This window comes from Zerene cesonia, chromosome 7 (assembly GCF_012273895.1).
Source record: "Zerene cesonia ecotype Mississippi chromosome 7, Zerene_cesonia_1.1, whole genome shotgun sequence".
Lineage (NCBI taxonomy): Eukaryota > Metazoa > Arthropoda > Insecta > Lepidoptera > Pieridae > Zerene > Zerene cesonia.
In genome coordinates, this window is record NC_052108.1 from 593,564 (window position 1) to 621,443 (window position 27,880).

The following is a 27,880-nucleotide window of genomic DNA, read 5'->3' on the forward strand; positions in this document are numbered from 1 at the left end:
AACAGGATCTTGATATCCGGGCGGAGCCGGGACGAGCGTCTAGTATTATAAATGTGAAAGTTAGTCTGTTTGGATATTTGTTCGTCAATTACAATGAAATTACTAAACGGATTTTGATGAAATTTAGTATACAGACAGGGTATTAGCTGATTTGGGTGATTGAATACTCTTTATCCTGTTTAAATGATCGCTTGGGATAAAACAGGAATCTTGATATCCAGGCGAAACCGGGACGAGCGACTAGTATTCTATAAGCTTAGCCTGAAAATAACTATTCTGGAAAACTATCGATAATTAATTTAGGTAAGTACAATAAAACACATTTTTAATGTAAACTACGATTTATATAGAAATAAAAATAAAATATATTAGGATAAAATAAAAGGCAATTTCTCTCGTTGTTTCTCGTTGTAAAACTACTGCACTTATTCTAACATTTTTATATAGTTCATTGTAGATACATTCACATGTGACAGCTGTGTATATATTTACATAGATTGTTATTGTGTTATTGATATGTAGATTTGTAATAATACAATCAGTTATTAATGCTGTATGATTTAGCACGTTCTTATATAAACAGTACGATGTTAATGAGTTTTAATCAGTTAACTGAACACGATATTGCTGTGCGCAATTTAAATAGATATTATTATATCTTACTAGCTTCCCGCCCGCGGCTTTAACCGCCTCCGTATTGTTGTTACCTTTTAAACCTTCCCTGGACTATTCAGAATGCACCAATACCATGATTATAAAAATCAGACCAGCCAGTCTCGAGTTTTAGCGAGACTAACGAATAGCAATTGATTTTTATATATAAGTCCACATTTTTATTATTCATTGATTCGTAAATTTTTCGTGATATCTTTGAATTTAAAGTCACCCGATAAAATTAACAAAGAAAATCAAATAATAATAATACGTGAGGCTCAGATAGCAGTGCATTAATATGTGATTGGTATAATTTAATTTTTAGACACGGCAGTAATAACAGAGGAGTTATCAAGATGTATTGCTAGTTCGTATATTGACTTTATTTGTGCATTCATATTAATGTATAATTTTTTATTGCGATGAAGTTTTATTAAATTAATGGCAGTGAAATTGTCTAGGCGACTTGTATAGTCTAGAGTTTTTATAACTCTCATTTATTAATGAATACTGAGAGATATCGAAAGAAAGGAAATTGTTGATAGAATACTTTTACCACTAGAATAACTTTTAATGTTATTTTGAAAGTTCACTTCCGAAAGGCCTTAAAATTTTATAGTTCCAATTCTTCCAGCTAATATACGAATCTATAAGAATTGATGGCGAAAGTATACGCTATTTGATTGCAGCGCGTTGTTTTCAATTTAAACTTTTGTTATTGTTGCCGTATCTATTATCATCAATTCTCGCTCACCGATAAAAAAGTTTCTCAAACAAAGTCGCGAGCGTACGGCGTAAGCTCCTAAGCTCCCGCCCCTCGGTTAGTCTGCCGGCGGCCTTCGACCGGCGCGCACGTGTCTTAGCCGCTTAGTTCCGCGAGTGAGTGATAGTGAGTGAGCATGTTCGTCCGCGTCGTGGCTCTCCTCGCCACCGCGGCTTTGGCCTTATCAGCTGCACCCCCAGACCCTTGCTATGAAGACGGCCGACCGCGCCGCTGCATACCAGATTTTGTGAATGCGGCCTTTGGAAATCCCGTTGTGGCTTCGTCCACCTGTGGAAAGAGGGGCCCTGAGCGCTTGTGCGATCCACCCGGAGATCAGAATCCCGAGAACGCTTGTCGAGTTTGCGATGCCGCTCGTTCGGATAGACGGCACCCTCCAGCTCATTTAACCGACTTAAATAACCCGCACGACGTGACCTGCTGGCGATCTGCCGCTCTACCACCGGCGGCTTATGATTCCCCACCAGATAATGTGTCTCTCACTCTGTCCCTGGGAAAGAAGTATGAGCTTACGTACGTCAGTCTTCAGTTTTGTCCCAAAGCCGCAAGACCTGACTCTGTAGCGATATACAAGAGCGCCGATTACGGTATCACTTGGCAGCCCTTTCAATTCTACTCAAGCCAGTGTAGACGGGTATATGGGCGGCCGAATAAAGCGACAGTTACATCGGCAAATGAGCAGGAAGCTAGGTGTTCTGATTCGCATAGATTGGGTGAAAATTCTGGCGGAGCGAGATTAGCCTTCAGTACTTTGGAGGGGCGTCCGAGCGCGGCTAACTTCGATATATCACCGGTCCTGCAAGACTGGGTGACAGCAACTGATGTACGAGTGGTCTTCAATAGATTGCACATGGTGAACGAAGGGGATGAGGTGGATAACAAGAAGCAGGCGGGTTCGGGCATGCAGCATTACGCGGTTTCGGATTTCGCGGTTGGCGGCCGCTGCAAATGCAATGGGCACGCATCTAGATGCATTCCGACGAAGGGTGAGGATGGTCAGACAATGCAGCTGGCCTGTGACTGCAAGCACAATACAGCAGGACGGGATTGCGAGCGATGCAAGCCGTTCCACTTCGACCGGCCCTGGGGACGCGCCACTGCAAGGGACGCCAATGAATGCAAAGGTTTGTTTTAATAGTTTATTCTGTCTTCAATATGGTAAAATAATTTTGAACATGTCATATTGAAGAAGGGAAAGTTTAAAATTATGATCAACTAAATATACAAGGAATCTATAAGCAATAGAATATAAAAGCTATAAAATGTGTGTATAAGGTATTTTTAACATAAAATTAATCTAAACATCCCAATCTTTGATTTATGAATGATTAAGAATTATACATAAAAACACGAGTTTAAGATAATATCAATTAAGAAATTAAAATTTTATCTCATTACTTGTTGAATAAAATTTTATAGGGTTATAATTTGTTTATAGATAGCTTAAACGAGATTGGAAGATATATATTTGCGTTATCATTAAATAATAAATACACAGTGATTGTTGGAGCGGATGTTTTAATGATGGAAATAATGGGTTCTTCGTAGTGATGGCCGAAAACTTGTATCGATATATCGTATCGTGTTGTTTCGATACGATAATGTTGAATCCTATGCACTTATCTGTGGATGCGATAAATCTATTACATGGTACAAATTGAGTATTACAGGGACTTGATATTGTCGTTTTAACGACGAGGAATTTCGAAACACTGACTCACGTGCATTTGTGAATATTGTTAAGATATATTCTTGTTTAGGATATTAAATTATCTTGTATGGACATAAATATATGAATTTTTATATTTAAAACAATCACCAAGAATGTTTTCAATTAGATTTATTTGCACGAAAATAATGCAAAAAATATCAAATACTTAATGTTATAACTATTGATGTGTACTTTAAGTTATAATATTATACGTATTGTATTTTATTTATATCTATCTATATTGCAAAATTCATCAAAATCCGTTCATCACTCGACACTTGACACTTCTATCGACAAAGTTTAATTTTCATGTCACATACCTACTCCCTCATAAAATCCCCTATAATGGGTATAACAAAGACCTGTACTTAGGACTGTAGTTGGAATTAGCTTTTGGTTTAGTATAATTTAATAATGGTAGAATAAACAATTGTTATTTATGGCGTTTAAATTATATAGTGGGAGCTTAATTAGATTATTTGATACTAGTTACCCGCCTCGACCTTGCCTGATCTTTGTACACTGTTTTAAACTCAACCTGAAAACTGTTTTTATTCATGTGGAATTTAATAAGATTTCAAGGATATATGTTTTTTTTAAACCACTATAATTATTATTGTGATTCAGCGAGATGAATCGGCAATCTCAATGGTCTCTTTACTATCTATGTATCTATGTATATGTATATAAAGTGTAAAAGTTTGTTTGTTAAACGCGCTAATCTCAGTAACTATTGGATCATTTTAAAAATCCTTGGAGATGCTTATAATACCCGAATATGAATAAATATGAATATGAAACATAGAACAGATGCCATTTGTATGTCAAACTATATCCACATAGTAAGCTAAGCCCTTTTGGTGTGATATAATTGGTTATATACACAATATACCAAAGAGTCATATAATGCTATACTCTCCTTGCTAAAAAACAATAAATTTTAAGTATTTTACTTCTTTCCTACCTCCTTAATAAAAAGTACAGTGGTTCTAGATACGGTATCGTGGAATTATGATTTTATGATATGATTTTTGTGTCAAGTAGTTAGGAGAATAGAGAATGTCATAGGTTACTATCTTCCGCGGTAAACCATCTCATTACCAATGGAATTTCGTTTGCCTACACGGGGGAAGCCACGGGCAGAGAGACAGTTCATTTTGAATTTTTAAAATCCCAGTACGAAATCGTAAAAAATACAAGAAATTGAAAACAACACATCTTCCGTTACAGTCGGGTAAAAACAACATTTTCACAATTTCCTTCACACCATATATCTAACTGCCTTAATATGAAATGTTTAACTTTACATCAGCACTTCTTTTAAGGTGGCAACACCTACGGGGAATCCATTTTGGCATGTTTGCACCCACACATCGCTTAATTAATATTAGCTTGTTCTCGAACTGCTAGATTCGTAATGCTATGAAAGTTTCATCGACATTGATAGAGTCGTTTATGTGGCATTGCTGTGCAGGTCAAGATCTTAGAATTTAAAAATTGCGGATTATAAACTTTATTGTAGTGTTTCAATTCGAAAAAAAATTGTATTAATAAAACAAAAAATACACTTTCTTCAACAAATGACTCGATTACACATCCTTGACTATGTACTTTCTATCTAGAACTTTCCTTTAAATATCTTATAAGTTGCCTCCTTTATCGAAGAAGTCAGTTAAAAACATAATTATCAAATATGACCCCATACTTAATTGTATCACAAGATAACTCTAATTTATTTTTTATCTCAACGAATTATAGTCAATAACAATGCGACTGCGCCCACGCTATGATTTGTGGCCCGGGTTTGTCTATTATCATAAATATATATCAACTTTTTAATTTTATTAATGTTCGAACGATTATGTGAGCTATTTGAACTATAATAATATATTATTTTCAATAGCTTATCAGTTTTGAATAAGTAACTATACTAGATTCAGAAGAAAAGGGTTTATTTATAGATAATATATTCATATTTATAGAACTCAAATATGCTTGCATTTGAAAAGCTAATGCATTTTATTAATTCATGTAAAATTACCTTACATTACATGCGCTGTCTCAAAAATTGTCCGGGGTCTTTAGCGTATACTAAAAGATTACAAACATACAACAATACAAAAGATTCCCCTGTATAATATAGGTGTAGTTGTAAACTAGGTATATCTTTAAAGTAGTAAACTAGGTATATTTTTTCCAATTAAGCTAATATTATATTATGGATTAAAGTATTCATTACAATAGGTGTTTCTCCAGTATTTTACACGCTTTTTATTAGCTTCACCTGTATGTTTGTTTGTTTGTATGTTTGTTTGTTTGTATGTTTGTTTGTTTGTAACTGACTTCTTTGGGCGCGATTTTGACCCACTTTAAACGGCCAGATTTCGTTCAAACTTTGTAGATTTATTGAGGACCGATGACAATACACTAATTTGATAAAATTATTCCAGTTTTCAATTTGCAAAATATGATTTTTGTTAAAGCGTGTTTTATAGTTTTTTTAAACTATTATATTTTATTTCTTCACGCCTTGCGAGTCATTTACAAGTCCCACGTCAAATGTTTTTTTAACCTGTTCACTTCTCAATAATGAGTTTTTATATCACAAGCATTTAATATCTTAAACGCGCCGTAATCCACACAGGCACGAAATAATAAAAAAGAAACAATTGATCGACTACAACCTTTCGACTATAAAATAAATCTCATACGCGACCATAAAGCACACAGTTTTAACGCTAAAAACTCGTAAACCTTCTGAATGGAGATCAAGATCAGGTCTGATTTATTTGAAGGAATTACGAATGAAACGGGTTGTATTGTAAGAAGTAATGTAATTCATTTGAGAATGTAAAATTGCATTTTTTATTCTTACGCCGTGTAAATTACTCTGTACTTTTTAATACAAGAAAAACATTTTTGCTAAGTTTTCTAACTAGAAGATAGGATGTAAAATATCTGGAGAATAATGTCGAATAAATTACGTTTAAATCTGGGGTTTTATCTAATTGTTATTTGTTTTTCTCTCCTTAAAGCAGATTCATATCGTTACCAACGTCTTTTTGAATAGAAAAATACTTGCATATTCGTTAGATCTAATGAAAATATTACACTCATACATCCTCCGTATCATGTCATCCCTGCAGCGGTACCAAATATGGTATGATGCTTATGATGATGATGAGAATTTTGTATCAATCCGATTACCAAATGTATATCAATAACTTATCATTTTAAGTATACAGTATATATTTTAATTTTTAATGCTTAAATATATAAGTATTAACTTTTGCCTGTCAATTAATTATGTTAACTTTTAGTATTCTTACTGTGAATAATGTCACCTAAACATCGCATTGTCAAAGTAAAAGACAATCTCGGGGCTTTTTCCGAAATATTTTCTGTTCCAGTGGGAATTCCGGAATAACAGCAATCTGATTTCCTTTTTTGGAACTATCTTCGTATCAAATTTCCTTTTAATTTTTTCAAATTTCTTCAATTTTTTTTGTGGTTTGTGCCTGAAGGGAAGACATACATATATAACAGCCAGACAGAGAGACGGACGGAAAGACAGACTGACAGTTTTCCTTTTACTTTTACAACATACTAGCTGCGCCCCGCGGTTTCACCCGCGTAAGTCCGTATCCCGTAGGAATATCGGGATAAAAGGTAGCCTTTATGTTATTCCAGTTGTCCAGCTACTATCATACACTACGTACACTACATCTACGTACCAAATTTCATTGCAATTGGTTCAGTAGTTTTTGCGTGAAAGAGCAACAAACACACACACATCCTTACAAATTTTCACATTTATAATATTAGTAGGAAGTAGGGATTTGGCTATAAATATAAAGAAATAACGAAATGTGATCAAAAACTCATCATATATTTTAAAGATCCTTAGTCTTCACTCATAAGCGAAAGTATAAAAGCAAATTAAAGTCTCCTAATTCAAGTTTATTTAGTTTTTTACAACAAATGCGTTGAGTCATCACAAGGAATTTACTTGAAAACTTAAATGCCTATAAATCCATCGGCTATCTTGTCTAGTGGTGGATAACCTTTGGTATATGGAAAAATATTTTTTTTAAGGAAATTAAGTAGTAAAAGAGTATGTTGAGTATTTTTTTATTAATAATAGAATAAAGGACATTCATAGAAAAATTTCATAAAAACATTCATAGAATAAAGAATAAAGCTTTCTGGTTGTTAATTTTTTTTTAAACAGTCAGTACTTGCCGATATTTTTTGATACAAACATTTAAATGCACAATACACGACATAATTTCTTTTTTTATAATATTACAAACAATGAACAATATTTTACATTGCAAAGCAAGTTACTCAATGTTATGTTTAAAAAAAGTCCTAACAGAGGAATTCAACCGACTGACCACCACAGAAGCCTAAACCATGATTTGATTACACGGGATATAGTTTTTCCCGTGTGCCACATGTTATCCGCCTCTGCTCCATTAAGAAGCGAACTAACTGACAAAACACTGGCTCTTTTATCTCTCTTTTTATGTCTTCGCAAATATCCGTAAACGTGACCTTTGAGACGTGACGTTTGGGTAACTTTTTCTATTGATGGATCAATTGAAGAATGAAATACTTTAGTCTTAATTTCCATACAGAAACATCTCTCTTCCATAGGACATTTCATTATGAAGCGTATTTGAAATTTGAATCAGTTCGAAATTTTTAAATTCCGACAGATGGCGCTATATTCAATTGTTACAATTGTTAATTTTATGTGACTACGCGAGAGAAGCCTTGAGCCACAGCCAGTTAAGAATAATAACAATAATTGCTAGATTATTAGAAGTTATTAATTTTTTAAGGGCTTATTCGTTAAATTTCTCTTGATCAATGCGCTTTGATCCTGAAAATTAAATATAAATTAAAAAACGAACGATCAGTGTTATTGCTACTGACTTTAAAGATAATAAGATTCATTATTTCCGACCCTAAATAATTATTTTAACAAAAATTTACTTCAAATTAACATAGAATCACCAAAATCGGTGATCAGTTAAGATACAGACGTGTCGCATGCATGATATTATTATATTTATTAATATGTATTTTTTTGTAAATTATTAAAAATAAATCCATTTATATTTTAGAAACAAACTTGTATTCATCTACCGCAGCTAAAGTCGCTGAGCGTGTACCATGATAAAGCTTGAACAAATGATGTGAATTCTTCTCTATTATGGTTCTACAAGGTTGATTTAACATATTATCTGTTTTCTCACTATCGTTCAGTAAGCAGATCTCAATCTTCGTCCAAATTTAATTCAATAGGTTTCAGCAGTTTAGGCGTGACAGAGATGCAAGAAGTATTACTTTCGCATTTATTATATTAGTAGGGATATATGGATTTTGAAATGTATTTAATTGTACGATTGATTCTTTTCAGTTGGTAAATTTTCACCACTTCTTACACTATGTGTTTCTAATATAATAAATAATTTCTTTACTAACAAACCGCTTGCCTTCATGTCGTTTTAACGGTAATATAAAGTGATGTACGTTTGTTCAGATTATAGAAGTTGACATTACACCCAAAGTGACCCAGACATCTCAATTCGTTTGACAAACAAACACCCAAATTGTCAATTTATCCTTCTTATAACTAAATCATTAATCAAGCGATAAACAGCTGGTAGGTATGTGGATTTCATTGAATATTCTGGAAGAAAATGCCCGTAAACATTTATATTTTATTATGTATTTAATGTTTTTAGCAAACGGTCCGTTTGTTTGTCTAGGATGGTTCTTGATTGGGGTCCAGTGGACCCCTTTAATCTTGTTAAGTATTTGTTGGTTACTGATTCCTTCTGGGGTCCCTTTGTGATCGTATGTTATAATGGTAGCTTCTACTAGCTGGATAGAATATGTTCTAATGTAGACTATAATTGTTGTATGTACCAAACATTATCTAGTCTAGTCTAGTAAGACTAGTAAGTCGTTCGTGAGAGAGCAATAACTAAAAAATATCTATGAATCCGTGTGTAAAGTCCCGTGTCCCCTCGTGGGGTATGGGGCAGATGATGTAGATCTGTTTCACTGATCGATTTTCTTTACGGACAAGTAGGTGATCAGCCTTCTGTGTCCTGCCAGACCAAGAAATTTTTTTTGTGCGTACCCACCGGGAATTGAACGCAGGACCCCTCGGTTCTTCGCTCACGCGTTAACTACTGTACCAAGGAGACGGTCGATGGTCGAGATTTATCCGTAGTGAGTACTTAATAATTTTAATATGTTAATAACAATACAACAGTTTAATTGTTATAGATATAATTTTTTTTTACACAAAAACTGTTTACCGATTTGACTGGAATTTAGTATGTATGTCGATGACCACCTGAATTATATATTGGTAATTTTTTACCTTGCTATCATGCGAGCAAAAGCGCCGGAAATAGATCCTATTCATGTATCATGTCTACATTTGAATAGTCTGTGACAGATGCACAGAAATTTGCCAGGTTAATTAATTAAACAGATTATACATTCGTTTCCTACATTATAACGAAACTTTTCATATAAAAAGTAATGTTTGTTTACGCAAATATCCGTAATGTTAAAACATTAAATTATCAGCAGCCATAAACCTTGTCAGGGATAATTAACGTTTTCTTCGTGTGAGGTTATCTGATGCATTTATATGCCAAATGATTTATTTTATGGTGATTATATAAAATTGGTGGCTCAGTGGTGAGAACCTCGGACTTCAAAATCAATAAGTCGGGGTTCGAGACCGGGCGAGCGTGCAGTAAATAAATTGATTTTTCAATTTATCTGCACATGTAGATAACATCACCACTGCTTAAACGGTGAAGGAAAACATCGTGAAGAAACCGGCATGTCCGAGAATCAAAAGTTCGACGACATGCGACATCTGCCAACCCGCACTTGGCCAGCGTGGTGGATTATGGCCTGAACTCTCACAGAAGGCCTGTGTCCCAGCAGTGGGAACATATAAGGGCTGATGATGATGATGATATATAAAATTTCAGATTGCTTTCTTAGAGAAAAAGATGTTGTCCCGTATCCTTTATAGCGTAAGATGCTATGTAGTATTGAAATCAGTGTGATAATGTTAGGTAGATATATATGAACCGATCGATTAAAAATGTCTTATCTTACAAGAATTGTATCTTTCGCCTTTGTTATCTCAAAGGGACAGCTTTTAATTAAATATGTTAAACGGCATACATATACTACAGGTATGTAACATTTTAGTTGGACTACATTTGTTGTCTGTCTGTTTACTCAATCTCCGAAATGCCCGAGCTCATTTTGACGGGACTTGCTCAGTGTAATGTTAAGAGACTTAGCGAAATGTAAGTCTCGGAAGAAGAATCAGGGATGCCTGCAAAAAATATGTTTGACGCGGGCGAGGTCGCGGCCCTCAGCTAGTATTAACAGATAACTGAACATTCAGTTTGATATCGATAAAAATTTATGATTCAATTCAGTACAATTCCAACAAAAAGGCAAACTATCAATAAAAAATAATGGTTTCATTAAATAATACCTGGAATGGAGTAATAAAATAACTCAAACATAAGTTGAGTTTGAGTTGAGTTCGAACAATAGAGAAATGTCCTTCTGGCGACAAAGTGGGCGGTCGTGTAATTATAATGAAACGTGTAGGCTTAAGGGATGTTATTTGGACACTTTTTGGGGATATATTTGTACCTTTCTCATATTATTTGTGTATAATGAAATAGTGTTACGAGAAACCGGAAGGCGTAGGTTATTATATTCTTAGAGGCTATTCCTGCCAGTAGTACAAATCAGAGCATAATCCTATTTTTTACACGCTTTTTATTAGCTTCACCTGTATGTTTATATGTTTGTTTGTATGTTTGTTTGTATGTTTGTTTGTAATTACATTTTCTACTCACTAGAATTACGAAAGAAAGCACATCATTAGCAGTTATATTAATTGAAAATTATGTAGTATTGGGTTTAGTAAGACTAAATTTAGATAACATCATAGATGTGTTGGTCGCGAGAGTATTGATGTATTATAATTTTTTTAATATTATATAAGACTGGCTGCGCCCCGCGGTTTCATCCGCGTAAGACCGTAACCCGTAGGAATATCGGGATAAAAAGTTGCCTATATGTTATTCCAGTTGTCCAGCTGTCTTCGCACCAAATTTCGTTGCAATCGGTTATGTCGTTTTTGCGTGAAAGAGCAACAAACACACACACATCCTTACAAACTTTCGCATTTATAATATTAGTACGATATGAATAATACGTGTATGAAAGGCAGAAATCTTTGAATTGTTCTAACTAAAGAACCACACTTCTTTAACAGCATTATATGTTTAAATGAGTAATTTGATAAATTTATATAATTTAAGTAAGTTTATTTTTGAAAAATAAATATAGATATAAAGAAATTTCTACAAATATAATAACTAAGTTTTAAAGTAGACATAAGGAGTGGTTATAAACATTGAATTACGACTATAAAAGGGAGACGAAATAAACTGTAGGGGCACTCAAAATAATTGAATCATCCTTCTTATTGATAGACAGACGAGTTTCATGTAAACGAAACCGGAACTTTGCTATTTATTGTATAAAACTTTGAAAATGTTTTGGCTAATTTGTTCTCTACTGAAAATTAACTAAATCCATCATTGGACACTTCTTGAGTAGGTGACGATATTTATATAGATTTTTTATATTTTTGTGTTATAGTATTAAATGTGTTTGCTTCCTTTTTACTATTTTTTTATTCGTTTTTTGTGTTGTTGTTGTGCTACCTAAGAATTTTTGACTGGTTGTACCGATATTGATGGAACTTTTTTATTAGAGCTGGTGTTTCGCATGGTTCCATTTAAATTTGATCTAGTTCTGACAATATAGGCTAGGCATTTGTTAAAAATAATTATTAAAAAAATATCTTAATATGATTTATCAATTACGTGTTTAGTAAAAATGTTAATACAAACTATATAGACAAGCAGATTACGATTGAGATCGAAAAAACTATACCTGTACATTATATAATTAATTGGAATCTCGGAATCGGCTCCAACGATTTTCATGAAATTTAGTATATAGGGGGTTTCGGGGGCGATAAATCGATCTAGCTAGGATTTTTTTTTTAGAAAATGTCATATTCGTGTTTTATTCGTGTTTTTTTTTCCTGACATCTATTGGTGAATAATAATACTATTTTGCTTCGTAGATAGTTGGACAACTGAAATAACACAGGCACTTTTTATACCGATATTCCTACGGGATACGGACTTACGCGGTTTCAACCGCGGGTCACAGCTAGTGTATGCATTATATGGTTTGAATCCTGTGTCAGACCGAAATAAATGTCATCAGGACTTTGTTCATCCGTATCATTGAGAGCATATATAACTAACTAGCTGCGCTCCGCGGTTTCACCCGCGTCAGTCTGTATCCCGTAGGAATGTCGGGGTAAAAGTTGCCTATATGTTATTCCCGTTGTCCAGCTGTCTTCGCACCAAATTTCGTTGCAATCGGTTATGTAGTTTTTGCGTGAAAGAGCAACAAACAAACACACATCCTTACAAACTTTCGCATTTATAATATTAGTAGGATTCAACACTGTCATAAATGATCACCGGGATCGCCTAAATTAAAAACACATAAAACGTTTCATAACAATCGGCCCAATAATTCTGTACGACCCGCGAACAAACACATAGAGCGTTTATAGCATTACAACTGCATATAGACGGAAGCAGTTGATACTTCCCGTTTATTAATAACCCGAATGACAGATATACGAAAAAAAAACGTTATGTAAAATCGCTTGATATTCGAGAAGTGGAGCGATATAAATATATGTTTATTTTTCTTAGCGACGGAAGCTATGAATGCGTGTTTACAATTTTTAAACATCACCAATGTTTATTTTATTATCTTACTAGCTTTTGCCCGCGGCTTCGCATGTGTTGAAGATGTCTATAAATCTAGTAGTTTCCGGATCTTCAACTATCACAATGCAAAATTTCATCAAAGTCGGTTCAGCGGTATAACCGTGAAAGCGTTACAAGCAGACAACACTAGTAACATAACACCACGCCTCACCTTTATTCCATAGCAGCGCGGGACAAACAAAGTCCCGCATTAAATACATTTATTTCATTCATTGTTCTGTCAATGATATAAAAATAACATTATACAAAGCTGGTCCTCGAGCCAGCGCATTACAAAGTTTAAGGTTCATTCCCCCCCCATTGTGTTCCCACTCCAGGCCCTGTCTTGCCGCCTAGCCTAATTAGAGAGGTTCGCTTACGCTACTGAAAGCGAGTCGAGAGTGTAAACAGCGTATAGTGTCATTTGCAATGTTAACTCAAATATCAGCATAAATTCGCTATTAGCCCGGATTGAGGTGCGAACACATTGCTACGAAGTTAGGTCCAAACGGATTGGTTAACGAGATTTGACTGGAATATTCAAAATGGTCAACCACTCACTGTAAGGTACTGAATAGTTAAAGTTACATTTTTGATTAATCCACTAATCTTAATGTGGCCGTACTGTTTTTTTCCCAATAAACATAGATTAGGACTTCGATAGAAAAATATTGAGTTCTAAAAATAACTATAGTCACCATTGTAAAAGCTGCGTCATCGGGAAATTGCAAGGGTGGGGAGTAAAAAAAAACGCGCAACGCAAGCGCAAACGCAACGCGCGTCTCATTATTAATTATATCATTGACTTAAAATTTATATTATGGTACCGTTGAGTTTTGTTTCTTACGTCGAAATAAATCATCTCTCATTAATAGTTCCATGCAAGACATATTGACTCCATAACAGAGTCCATGCTTCCTACAATCACACCCTAAATACCATTTCATCAGCAACTAATCGTCCTGGCAACTTGCCAAAATTCATAGAAACAGTCACTTCAAATCATAAAAGGATGCATCTGGTCATTTGTCTGCTTGTAAAAGAGCACAATAAAATTCTACTGATTATGTTAGGGATATGTTATCCAAAGAAAAATTAGACGAAAATCAGAATGATTGAATTCAAAGCCATATTGCAGGTGCCTGTGTGATTTTTTTAATAATATCTAATTTGTAACCTTATGTTTTCAATACACTATCAATCAATTATTATATATGAAGCATATATGTACTTTGAGGCTTAAAATGCGCACATAGTCCCCTGAAATATACAATGGAATATTGCTGTATGAAGTTTAATGACATTGCAATATACGAATCATCCTCAAATATTATATTGATTTTTAAACAAATCTACGCACTCAATCTCAGGTAAAAATTTTGGCGCGTACACAAAATCACACGAAAATAGACACTTATATAATAATCGCCTACTAAACAAAAACTACAATATTTCTAAACATATACCGTGTTTAATTTCAGAACGTATCGAAAAGAAGCATGTCAAAAACACACGAATATTATGAAAATTTACGAGCGTAGTGTGGCGAAGTATTTAGGCACGTTTATTTAAAGGACTGCTAACTGCTCGGTTGTATTACAATTTATGATGTGTTTTGTAACATGACGGCTCGGCTATTTAGCTAGTTATATTGGTTAGGAATAATAAAGCTTTCATATGGAAGTTAAATATCAGACTAAATAAAAAACTAAATTAATAATTGGTGTCGAATGATGAATAATAAGATAAATGTAAAAGATTATTAAGAAAATTTTGTTAATTATGGAGCAAAACGGTATACTGGATTTCAATTTAACAATAATGTCACACTTGAGTGTTTATTATTCCAGTTCAGTTCAATATAATATTTTAATATGAACGATGTTGTTCCGTAAGTAAACAAAAAATAAGGAAATTGTACAATTTACTACTTTCAAAAAGCCATTAATAAGTTAAAATAACTTATTTAGTATTAGCAATGTCACCCTTGATAAGTTGCTTCCGGCTTTAAAATGTCAAGATGGCCGCCCCCAACTGTCAAATGCATAAAATTCGCGCGCTTTGTACCATTGTCGTTTACAAATATAAATTTGCTGAACATTCTAAATAGGAATAATTTGATGTATGAATAGAGTTAATTACGACATTTATTTATTGTATCCGTTTCATTGCGACGCACCCCAGTTTTTATTAGCTAAACCCCAAGGTTTACGTTGGGGAGGCTGATTTACGTCCCTTACTAGATCGTGCAAAAAATTCAACAAAAGAGGTTCAATTGAAAAGTTTGAATACCATTCTTTTTTGTATTGGGTATTTTGGTTGTGGTTTGCATTTCGTAGAGATAAATGTATAAATACGTTATTTTATGATTTCTTTAATTAACTATAGCATACTAAAATCTAGTTTTAATAGAGAACCTTCAGACATCTATTTAGGCATGTTTTTTATTATTTATGAAAAAAAAGATATAAGGCGAAGAGCCTCAATAATTTGCTTGAGGGAGGGCCGTTTATCAAGCATTAATTTTATTTAATAAATCAGTTTGGCGGGAATGCCATTAGTCAAACTGGGATTGCTTGAAGCAATATGGCGGGAAACGCGACGGTGATGGATGACAGAGCTGTCATTTAACATAAGTTAGATTAGCCTTACAAATTGAATGAATACTTTTTAATGTTTTCATGCAAATTAAGAAAAAAAAGCGAGTGGACCTACTAGAAAAACAAAATGAACTGTAAATGAAACTGCACATTTATATCGTATGCGGTCAGCGAAATATAATAACTCTAACAGGAATTTTAAGCTGAACGAATTCATTTAATTAATGAAATAAATTTCTCAAAGCAAACACGATAAATAACATTACGTGTAATGAACCGTAAAAGCGACATCCTTACATAAATCCTTTTACACAGTGTCGTTGCCACACGCTAATTAAATTAAAAATACAAGTTATTCGTTTCGTAATCCCTTACATTAAAATAAATATACATATGTATAATCATTTACCTTTGGATTACAGCGGTTATAACATAAATTATAAGTAATGACACTAATTGCTGAAAATATATTAACATATGCAACAATCTCTGTATCCATAAATTTACATTTTTAAAACTAATTAATCTAAAATGTGTGTAAACCATAAATCATTTAAATTAAGCGTTTTCGATACTTTGTAAATATATCATTATGCTATATGCTAATTAACGGGCTCATTTACTAGCTTGGGCATAGAGTTACAGAGGAAAATTTAATTTCTCATTAATACATTATGTCTTAACTCAGCCTTGCTGTAGCATAATTTTAATTGGATGAAACATAATTTGTTGTTAGTTAAACAGTGACATACTGCAATCCGAACCTAGCAATCCGTCTCATACTCGCTCCATTTATTCCTCATTTAATCAGAGTTATAAATCCTTTTACACCAAGTCGTTGCCACAAGTTAATTTAATTTAAAAATGCAAATGTTTTATTCTCTACGTTTTTTCAATCAATGTAGTATGTTTTTATATACTTTTTTTTAATCTGTACTCGGTCGCGATCACGCACGCTCGCTACGGATTATCATTCCTTACAAAAGCCACCGTACGCAAACACAACCCCTTAACATTTGGTTCACTTTAAAGTCAACCTTATTGTAAGTGCATAGAGTCGCTGTTTAAATCGTAAATTATTGTGTCTCTATTACACAGTTCGATTTTCAAATTTCAAATCTCTTGAATGATGTATCCCTTGCATGATAAATTAAACTTTATGGTACGCTATTAAAGGGTAGTTTTGCTTGCATTAAACTTTGTTTAAATATAAAGCGACGCGTGTCTGTGCATAATATCATCTGCACACACTTATCGGTGATGATTTGTCAACTTTGAATCGTGTAGATGATAATGAACTTTAGGGCGGTGTTATAAAGTTGGGTTTATTATGTTGAAAATGTGCGGATTATTTTTCTTTAGTGGGAAGTTTTTAGAAATTCCTTCATGGTATGACTTTCTGATGTATTGTATGGGCACGCCGTTTACCTGCGTACGTAAACGTTGAATTATAAGAATCCATTAGTAAAATCAGTTATTAGTAGATTTTATATAAAAAAATCAGTAGCGTATTTTTAATTTTTATGCTTAACGTTAATTTCTATACAGACGCAAATAAAAATTAACGTTTGAATTAAGTTTCATATTTTATGTTTGTATTTATATTATATTTATAGTTCCGACTTTAATCAAAGTCGAGAGTTGCACAACCTACCTACGGGAAAATTAAAATTATTTTTACCTTTTCGTTTTGATTTTATTTTGATATCTATATATATAAAAGAAAGTGGTGTTAGTTACACTATTTATAACTGAAGAACGGATTAACCAATTCGGCTGAAAATTTGTGCAGAGCTAGCTTGGACCCAGGAGACGGACATAGGGTAATTTTTATCCCGGAAATCCCACGGGAACGGGAACATGCTAGAAAAACCCCGGGTCTAAGTTTCCTGCGACTACGCGGGCATAACCGCGGGCGGATAGCTAGTAGGATATAAAATGGTGATGGAATTGGCATGGCTTATTTGAATGATACTGTTGACACATCGTGACATCTACTTGCTATTGGCAGGGTAATCTTACCCTCAAAACCCGCAAAAAATAGGTCCCAAAATAGGTCCATAATTCCATGATGATGAAGAGAATATCATTTCGTTTTACATGTATCGAGATTACGAATTTTATGATGCCCTTGTTGGCATAATATCTAGGTTTACTAAACCTTTAATAGCATATTATTACGAAATATTTATAGATAAGCCATGGCCAATCACAAGGCAAACATCAATCGTATATTCACAGAATTGGATTAAATTTTTGTGGTTTTCCCACGCAGTGAATCTTTAATTAGTTTTTATTATTTCGTTTAGTGCTTTGTTTTCTTTATAGTGATAGAATATACAAGGTTTCATACATTACTATTTTGATAACTTGTATTATTTTTGTCTTTGAAGTTGACTATATTGTGCTTAGTGAATACTTTGATCATGGGATAAATCCATGTCATATTTACGTAGTAAGGACATAATGTGCAATCAGGAAAATCGGTTCAACAATTGGAATTATTTATTTATAATAATTGTTATTTTTAACAAAAAACTAAGTCGGCTTAAAATTTTCATAGCTAGGCCAAATTTAAGTGGTATCGTACGGAAGGCACCAATTTTCAAATAAAATAATCATTCAAGATAAATTTATATAAAATATAATAGTTTAAAAAAACTAAAAAACACGCTTTGACAAAAATCATATTTTGCAAATTGAAAACTGGAATAATTTTATCAAATTAGTGTATTGTCATCGATCCTCAATAAATCTACAAAGTTTGAACGAAATCTGGCCGTTAAAAGTGGGTCAAAATCGCGCCCAAAGAAGTCGGTTACAAACAAACATACAGGTGAAGCTAATAAAAAGCGTGTAAAAAATAATCATCAAAATTGATAATGACCTCCTTTGTTTGAAATCGGTTGGATTAGCAAATAGTACTTGTTTAAATATAATCAATGAATTAAGTGACTATATTATTTACTGGCTATATGAACAACGCGTGTGTCTTATCTGACAGCCTGATGCCGACTGACGCATTCGCTAACTTGGTGCTATGTAACTCTAGAACTGTCGAGACAAATTATGCAAATACCCGCATATATTACAATAACTATAAGACATAATATTTAATTAAAACTTGTTTCACATAAAACGGTTGTTTTGTTTTATAAATATTTTTCCATTATCAGATAAATATTTCATTCTTTATGCAAATGGTATAGATTGGTTTAATTTTCTGCATTTTATTTGTGTTGTTATTTGATACTTGATAAAATAAATGACTCGTTAAGTTGTATTATGCTGAAGTTTTTATAACGTGGAATTCTGACTTGACAGAAAATTTACATAACTTTACATAGAAATGCATTATTATATATGTAATTTATATTAATGGTGGTATTAGAACCAATAGTTTAAAAACGAAATTATTAAAGAAAATAATTAAATGATTTAAATAAAATTTATAAGTAACACTTGTTTTTTAATTTTCGGTTCCCCAAGAAATTAAAGGCTATTTTAACCGACTTCAAAAAAGAGGGAGGATTTTGTAATTGTTTATTTGAAGGCTGGTGCCTCCAATTTCATTTTTGTTTAGTTCTGACAATATAGCTTATGTAAGTTACAACAATATTGGCAAAGTCTAGAGTGATAGGTGTCAATCTTGTTAATCGACTAGCTGCGCCCAGTGGTTTCACCCGCGTAAGTCTGTAGGGTTATCGGGATAAAAAGTTGCCTATGTGTTATTCCAATTGTCCAGCTGTCTACGTACCATTTCATTGCAATCGGTTCAGTAGTTTTTGCATGAAAGAGTAACAAACATACACATAGACATACTCACAAACTTTCGCATTTATAATATTAGTTGGATTTTTACGAATATGTAACGATTTATCGAACGTATCTTCCATCGCGATACGTGAGTCGTGCAGTGGCCTGCAGGTGCGAGTCGTTAGAAGTTAGAAGGTTCATCGATCATCCAGTGATACTTGATAAAAATGAATATCATAGCTATATTACTCGACTGTACTTAGACTCCTACAAGGAGCTAGGGCTGTATGCAAATGTGGTATTCTCCTGCACGTTATAAGCACTATATACGCCGCTTATTGTTTGTGTGAACCTTAACGTGTGCCGCGAGGGAGAGGCGATTGTGTCATTTGATATTAATATGTTCATTTATATTGTTCTTATGAAGCTTAGTTTAGATTTTTTGCTTAACAAATTCCAATAATACATTATTACAGTAGGTTTTAATTGAATAGATTAAAAATGCTTAGTTTTTACTCGGATCAACGCTATTAGACCTTGAATTAAATTTAAAAGTGAAGCAAGTGAACTAGGTGTTTTTATTTGGAAATCTGAAACTGTAGATAATTTTGTAAATGCGTGGATGATCTTATCACACTTGGATCAATTATCAGATTTGCATAAATTCAGATGGAGAGATAGACGTAAGATTGTAGAGTTTTTTCATCATCATCAGCCCATATATGTTCCCACTGCTGGGAAGGGTTGGCAGATGTCACATGTCGTTGAACGTTTTGATTCTTGGACATGCCGGTTTCCTCACGATGTTTTCCTTCACCGTTTTTATAGGAAGGAAGAAATTTGAAGAAAAAAACATTACAAACAAATATAATTGAAAAATTTCTCATAATTGAATCGCTTAACTTTGTACTGGTTTATAATTGGGCAGATCACGATTGGGTGATGACGCAATAGCTATATATCAAATATCATTCATAATTCGAAATAGTTTATATCATCAATATAGTTTTGAGTTTGAGTTCGATTAATTTATTCCCGCCAAAACAGACACATGCTCTTGTACCACAGAGTATATCGCTTCACATTGCTATGGAAATAAGATATTTAATTTGGTATGCACGATCTAAACATCGTCTGCGATTGTTTATTGCCAGACGTGTCTATGGATCGCAGGTGATTCTGTTTATCAATATAGCATTATAAACAGATGGGATTGATGGGGTTATGTTCTTTTGTCTTTTATTTTGCGTATATTACGTTTATAAATGAAAATACAATGGATTTAAGATGGTAAATATTAAATAGGTATAACGTACACTCTTTCTATACAGAAAATACACTGTTTTATTACGTTTGAGGTTGAGCAATTTTAACTTTCTAGAAAAAGCATATTTTTAGGTACTAATTTTTAGAACTTTGATTTTATCACTGATTACAATTCTTCAATCATTATTATATATGTTTTGTGATCGATACGAGATTTTTGTTTGTTTTAGCTGAACTCATGAACTTATCGCCGTTCATTAATAGATAATTCACGCTATGACAGGAGCGGAGCATCAATGATAAATGTTGCAAAAATGGAAAAAAGAATTCTCTTGATAGCAGACGGCGCTGCATGGGTATTGGGTTAGCAAATACCTATTCAAATTATGCGAAAGTAACTCTGTCCGTTTCTTCTTCACGCCTAAATTACTTAACTAAGTCAGATAATTTTAGGACAAAGATGAGTTCTTGAACCGAGATACACACTCGGGATCTTTCGCGAACTTAGGATAGTTTTTATCCCGAAAATCCCACGGGAACGGAAACTATGCGAGGACCCTGGAACTGTCTATTTTTTCCTTTGACAACGTATCTAGTGGATGTAAAACGAGTATCATATAAAACTCTATCCCTCGTACATGAAGATTCATGCCTCAACAGCCCTTTTATCGCCATTGCATACGCAGGTCTTGTTAATATTACAATATGCGGAACTAACATCAGAAGTAAAGAATGTGGCTCTTCACATCAGCTAGTGGAATCTCGGCCACGTAGTGTGATACTATCGAGGCATGTGTGTGACGATGTTTTATATTTGCGAAACATATTTAATTACCTTGATCTTCCCAGGGATTTAAGGGCTTTGAACTTTTCGACCTTAGCTAATATTATAGTGAGAATAGGTTTCATCGTTTGTTTTAGAAACTAAGAAAATACTTGAGTGGTTTTGAAAAATCTTTTGTTGTTATTTAAAAGAAACTACTTTCTTACCGGTTTAACTAGTTTAAACGGTAAAAAAAATCATTAAAATAATTGCTGAAAAATGAGCTATTTTTGTTGGTTAATTTAAAACTGTAACAAAAAAACGTGTTTCTTTGTAAGAAGAGTTATTTTAAATTTTGTATTTAGAATTTTAGAAAACACTGACATGAGGTAGATTGTAGTAGATATATTATCTTCAATTAAGTGCACACTGTGATTCAGTTCAAACCCAACAAGAATGAAAGGTAAACTTATTGCCCTTAAAGAAATATAATATTACGAAAACAAAACCAGACTGAAATCCATCAGATAACATTTTGACTTGACATTATCTTTACATTAAAAAGTAAAAGTGCTTTCGCGCCGGATTCCAAGTAATAAACAATTTTATTGTCCGATGTGGCAACACTTGCGAATGTCAAAAATGTCTCGTAAAAAAAGTTTACGATTCGGCTAACTAGACTGTTTGCTTTATGGTTGTGTTCAGACGCAAGTACCGTTAAATGTTGTCTATGCTCTTTGATACAGATTTGAATTTAGAATGGAGAAATTCTTGGAATGTTTTATCTAGACATTATGCCTCCTTATATTGGATGAATGAAGTTTACTTAGGACGCAGTTTTTATGAATCTAATAAAGAAAATGTGACGTTTCGAATAGTTTCTAGCTGGTCATAAAGATTTACAAATGCAACATGTAAATAAAAGATCAGTGTATTAAACTGTATGTAGATAATAAAAAAACAGTGCTTTATATAAAAAGTTCAAGTCGTCCTTTAATTTAAATGTCTTACTATCTCTTTGTCCGCGTAGTCAAAGGATAAAACGTTCAACAGTTCCTCTTTGGAATAAAAAAAACTGTCCTATGTTCTTCGGATCTCAAACAATGTCTAAACTAAATTTCGTCTTAATTGGTTCAGTGGTTTAGCACGGAAAAGAAACAAACAAAGCTACTTTCGCATTTATAGTACGTATTACTTAGCATAATCCCTACATATTACGACGAATAATTAAAAAATAATAACTATACGAGACTGCCTGCATTCATTGCTATTCCTTTTAGTATAATTGCGATTTAACCATGTACATTTATAAACTAAAATGTATAAAATTTAAACGTGATTCGCTATTTCATAATTATTTCACCACGAAACTAATCTTGGTTATCATTTCGACACATAACGTGTCCTCGACAGCTAGTACAAGTTAGGATTTAGTGCCCATCGAAGCTAAGGTATCCTATGCACGAACAGCTGGCACGGTGGTTCAAAAAGGCGTTCGTCTTTTCATAAGACACAAATCACTATACAGATGGTAATTTAATTTATATTTTATAGGGATTACAGACTATATGAATGACGAAATTATTTCATCCTGGCGATCCGAAATAGCATAATAAGATAAAATCATTAAACTATTGTCATTGATCCTTGAAAAATATACAAAGTTGTAATTACAAATTAGTAAAACGAATACAAGTCTAAATGATCTGTCTATCTGTTAAATACAAACATACAAGTGTTCAGGTGAAGGTAAACTGGCCAAAAAACATAAAAGCGGATGTATTGTTTTTAGCTATATTTTAACATTGAAATATATCAAAATATCTCCAACCTACTTATGCATTAAAGTTGATTTGTAAGTAGAAATCATAATTATTGTTAAAACTTTGCCCTGTACAATAAAGTTTTTATAAATATCATTGCTATAACAAATTAATTAATTAAATTAGAAGCGTTAACCGAAGAAGTCCAAACAATATCAAACGTTATTATTAGAAACTGATATTCAAGGAAACTTCGAAATTGAATGTAATAGAAATTCGTTTTTAGAGCACAGATATAGTTTACCTCAAACGCAGATAAACATTTGGCGGGATAATGTCACAGAATTACAACCAACAGAACATGGCTGTTTTCCGTTCATTTTGAATATTATGCATGTTAAATTATAGTTACTAGTTGACTGTTCAATTGCAGGAGGTAATTATCATTTGACGTATAAACGAACATAATTCATTATTTATTTGATTTTATAGTAAGTTAATACCAATTAAAGTTAATTTAAATTTACTGGAAGGTACGCCTTTAAGCCGTGTAATATTCAAATGTATAGATTTTGAAATTCGTCAAATAATTTGTTTCTAGTAATTTTAAAAGTAATATTTGGCGGGAAAACATCAAATGTCATTAGAGTTCAAATTCGAATTCTGTTCCATTTTGAATTTTGTTTTTAATCACAAGAAATGCAACACGGAGGCTTGTCTGCATATTAATTGGAATCTTTCATAATTCATGTATTTATTGATCCCAGGATTCAGTTCAGATTGCACAACGAAATATATTTTTGTATAAATCATTCGTTTTGCCATAAAGACTTCAAGTTGCGATGCAAATAAATCGGATAACTAGCTGACAGGTCGAACGAACAAGTGGGCAGACACGCAACGAGACAGGACGTGACAGAATTCGTTTCTCTTCAATGGAAATATTGGACTAAATTTTTTATCGCTTTTTTTACGAGGTTAATCAAAAGATGATTGCACAAATAATTAGGGTGATTGCTAGTGTGGATGTGAAAGTTTGTGTCTTTAACCAAATACGCTGAAAGAAACCATATAATAAGATATTTAAAAAAAAAATTATACAAAAAATTATATTTTGGCGCAATCTGTAATTTTTTTTAATTTCATTCGAAAAGAAATAATTAAGTAATTAAATCATTGTTATGAGCAATTGATTAGAATCCAGTTAGTAATTTGTACTTACAATGTTTATAAATTAATCAATGTTTAATTTTTAATTGATTGTTTCAGGTATGATTGTGTAAAACATGACATAAGTAAGTGTATTTATATGTCAACATAACGTAAAAATGAAACTAAAATACTTAAAAATATAATACTTAATAATATACTAACTGTTCGCTCGGACTTTAACTCACTTGTAACTACAAATTATTGTGATATATCCATTTACATCTACTTCAAGTTTCTTTTTCTTTACATTTTCGATCATTTATATGAAAAACAAAACTGCAATTCCGGTGTGACAACGTAACATACATATATAGTTACTTTCGCATATATCATATTGTGTAGGCATGTTCTGGCTTTGACAGAGACTTATAGAAAAATGTTGGATGTATGGATTCCCCTTCCTGACCCGCAGAAGGTCAGAATTCTCGACCTCATAGGTTTCATAACTGTTAAAAGATTTAAGGAATTTTTGAGAATATTTTTATGTTTCGTCAATGTTATTGCCACGTTTGATTTACAGCGATAATTGCTAAATAAAATTTATTTTAATGCGTCGACATTCTTTTGTCTTTGTTATAATATGTACGTAATAAAATAAACCTACTAAATGAATAAATATATCATCGGATCGTATATATTATCTATTGCAAAGATAAAGTATTTATGTACCCAAGAAAAAGTTATTTGTAATAATGTCTGAAATTTAAAAAATGAAACGAGATTAGAATCGACGTTCCGAACAGTCAAAGCATTTTAAAACCTATGGGAGACATTAAAAACCTCTATAATTTTCGTGTCGTCGGTAAAATACAGTTGGCAGCAAAGCATTTTTGATTTGTACAACCTCAAAACACAGTTACGATGATTAATTCGTATATAATTGCGTTATTTATTGCATAATAATTGCTATAACGAATTTTTAATATGCCAACGGTACTGGACCTTTCTTGGTTGGCGGTATATTTATTGATATGACAAGCTGACCCGATTATATAGCTAATAGATGTGGACGATTCTAAGACCTATTCGATATGCACGCAACATTTTATGAGAATCGGTCCAGCCGTTACGGAGGCGTATGGGAAGGAACATTCTGTCACGAGAATTTTATTTACATGGAGATTGTTTCTAGTTTTCTTATATATGTATTTATATAAAGAATTTACAATGAAAATAGTTTTTTGTTAGGGATTTTGTTTGTTTATAAAACGAGGCTTTTTTGAATATTTATAGCTAATTATGTATATATATATAAATATATATATATATATATATATATATATATATATATATATATATATATATATATATATATATATATATATATATATGCATATGTATGTTATTTAAGTATATAAATATAGGTATCTTGTGTATTTATATAAATAATAACTATTTTTAATCAGGCTGGCAGCCATAAAGCTTACAGGTATGTTTGATTATCAATATAAACTATTTAAGGTCAAAATAATGATATTAAAGCGATCAAATAAGACGAATAGATATTTAATAAAAATTTTAATCATTATAAACCCGTTTCGATAAGCGATAAATAAGCAATATTTGTTTTAAACACATCATCCATAAAACTGTCGTCTTAAAATAAAAGTATTCGATGCTTAGCTAACACTGTGCTTGTCTGCAGTTATAAGTTGAAAGCTCAAAGCGAATCGGAGGCCCACATCCTTTTCCTTACCCTTCCCAGTCCTTTCCTTTATTCCTTTCGTAAATCCTTTCTTAATTGCTTTCCAATTTGATGTCTGCAATCCATTTGTAGAATCGCAAGATCTGCGATTAACCTTACGTGTCTCCAAACGTTCATGGGCGGTGGTAACGCTTACCATCAGGCGACCCAGCTCCTTTGCCGACGACGGCATAAAAAAAATCATGGATGTACTCTCAAACAACTTAACCAAATTTTTATAATAATTTAATCAGTAGAAGGCTTCTTTATAACAGAGGTTGTTTTCCTGCTGGGTTAAATCACGCGGAGCTGCTATTGCCATTTATTGTGAAAGATGGTTAATAGATTTTATATTTGTTATTACTAAATATAGTTCATTCATATTATTCTATTATCTGATTGCCTCGACTTCATTTTTCACGAATTAAATATAGTAAAGATTTCACAAACTATAAAATATTATATGTATTTAAAACAAAAAGAATGAAATAAGATTTTATTTCATTATATTTTTGCATAACATTAATCATATGATATATATATACAGTTCCTCTAACATACATACGCTAGTAACCTATATTTTAAGCCACGGTCAAAGACCGCGGGGGTCAAATAAATTTATATGAAGGCTCTATTACTGGTCGGCGGCATGTGAAAGTACTCTATTTATACAATCCCGCACTTTGAAAGCGGCATTGCTTTATGGTACTCGCACTTATGATGCTGCCATTATTCACGTGAACACATTAGTTGTTTTCACAATATATGTACATGGAAACTAGCTGCGTGCCCCGGCCGCGGTTGGGTTGACCCGGGATAAGAAGAAGTCTATGCCAGTCCTGGATAGTTGGGATTTTAGCCAGGGATGATATTATTAATAAATTACAAGTCAATGCCTAAAAATCGTACTTATAGATACAGTTGGTCTGATTAATACCAAGAAAAATGAAGTAGACTCCAGGAGCCCGTGAATAGGATAAGTCTGGAATGGTAAAAGAGATAACAAAAAGCAGTTAAAGATAATATAATCATATCACATATTTCCTCATGTACCAAAAGATTCCTTCAGACACGAAGAACACCTACCTCGAGATTACCTCTAAACTAGAAACGAGAGTTGAGTTTTGGCAATAGTTTTTGCCAAAAGGTGTTCACTTAAATCTAGGTGTTTTAAATCGCATATGGCTTCTATGGCCGATAAAGCAATCAAGGTGAGGTGAGTCTATTGATGGGTGACCACACAATAATGTGACCTGAATGTCATCTTTATAATTTGGGTGTCGCTTTCTATAACGAGCAGTAAAGATATTAGCAATATTAATATTGCCATATTAGTCCCGTAGGTATAAGTTTTTCTTCTTCCTTCGAGAAGAATTGAAACACTATTTTCACTACTCTTTTCCTTTTAAATTTATACGTCCCAGTATTCATTCTATATGAAATCAAAATAATTCCAACGGAGAAGAAAGACAAATAAGCATAGTCACGGCAATCTCAGAGGAGGCATGAATTTATAAATATTATTACCTCTTTAATTATAATTATTATATAAGCAAGTTGAAAGTGCGTGACACATTTTGCAATATAATACGCGTGTGCAATTACTAACACGTGGCTAGCTTTTAATATAAAGAGCTCGCCTCGTATAGCACGGGAAGCCATTTATCGATTCCTCATTAATTATTTTCAAGGTTGCTATTGTCCAAGTGTTTCATTTAATTATTTGATAATTTATGTTATCACAGAAATCTATTT

The 27,880-nt window shown here is 32.9% G+C and overlaps 1 protein-coding gene across 2 annotated transcripts in view; it reads left to right on the plus strand.

Annotated features, from left to right (window-relative positions):
- Positions 1–1,484: 1,484 nt before the first annotated feature.
- The window catches only part of LOC119840860 (netrin-B-like), a 109,321-nt gene continuing 82,925 nt past the window's right edge, over positions 1,485–27,880 (plus strand). For both annotated transcript variants that reach the window (XM_038367638.1, XM_038367639.1), the window contains exon 1: positions 1,485–2,559. In XM_038367638.1, the coding sequence (XP_038223566.1) occupies positions 1,554–2,559 (1,006 nt within the window). In that variant the 5' untranslated portion in view covers positions 1,485–1,553. The remainder of the gene's footprint in view (positions 2,560–27,880) is intronic.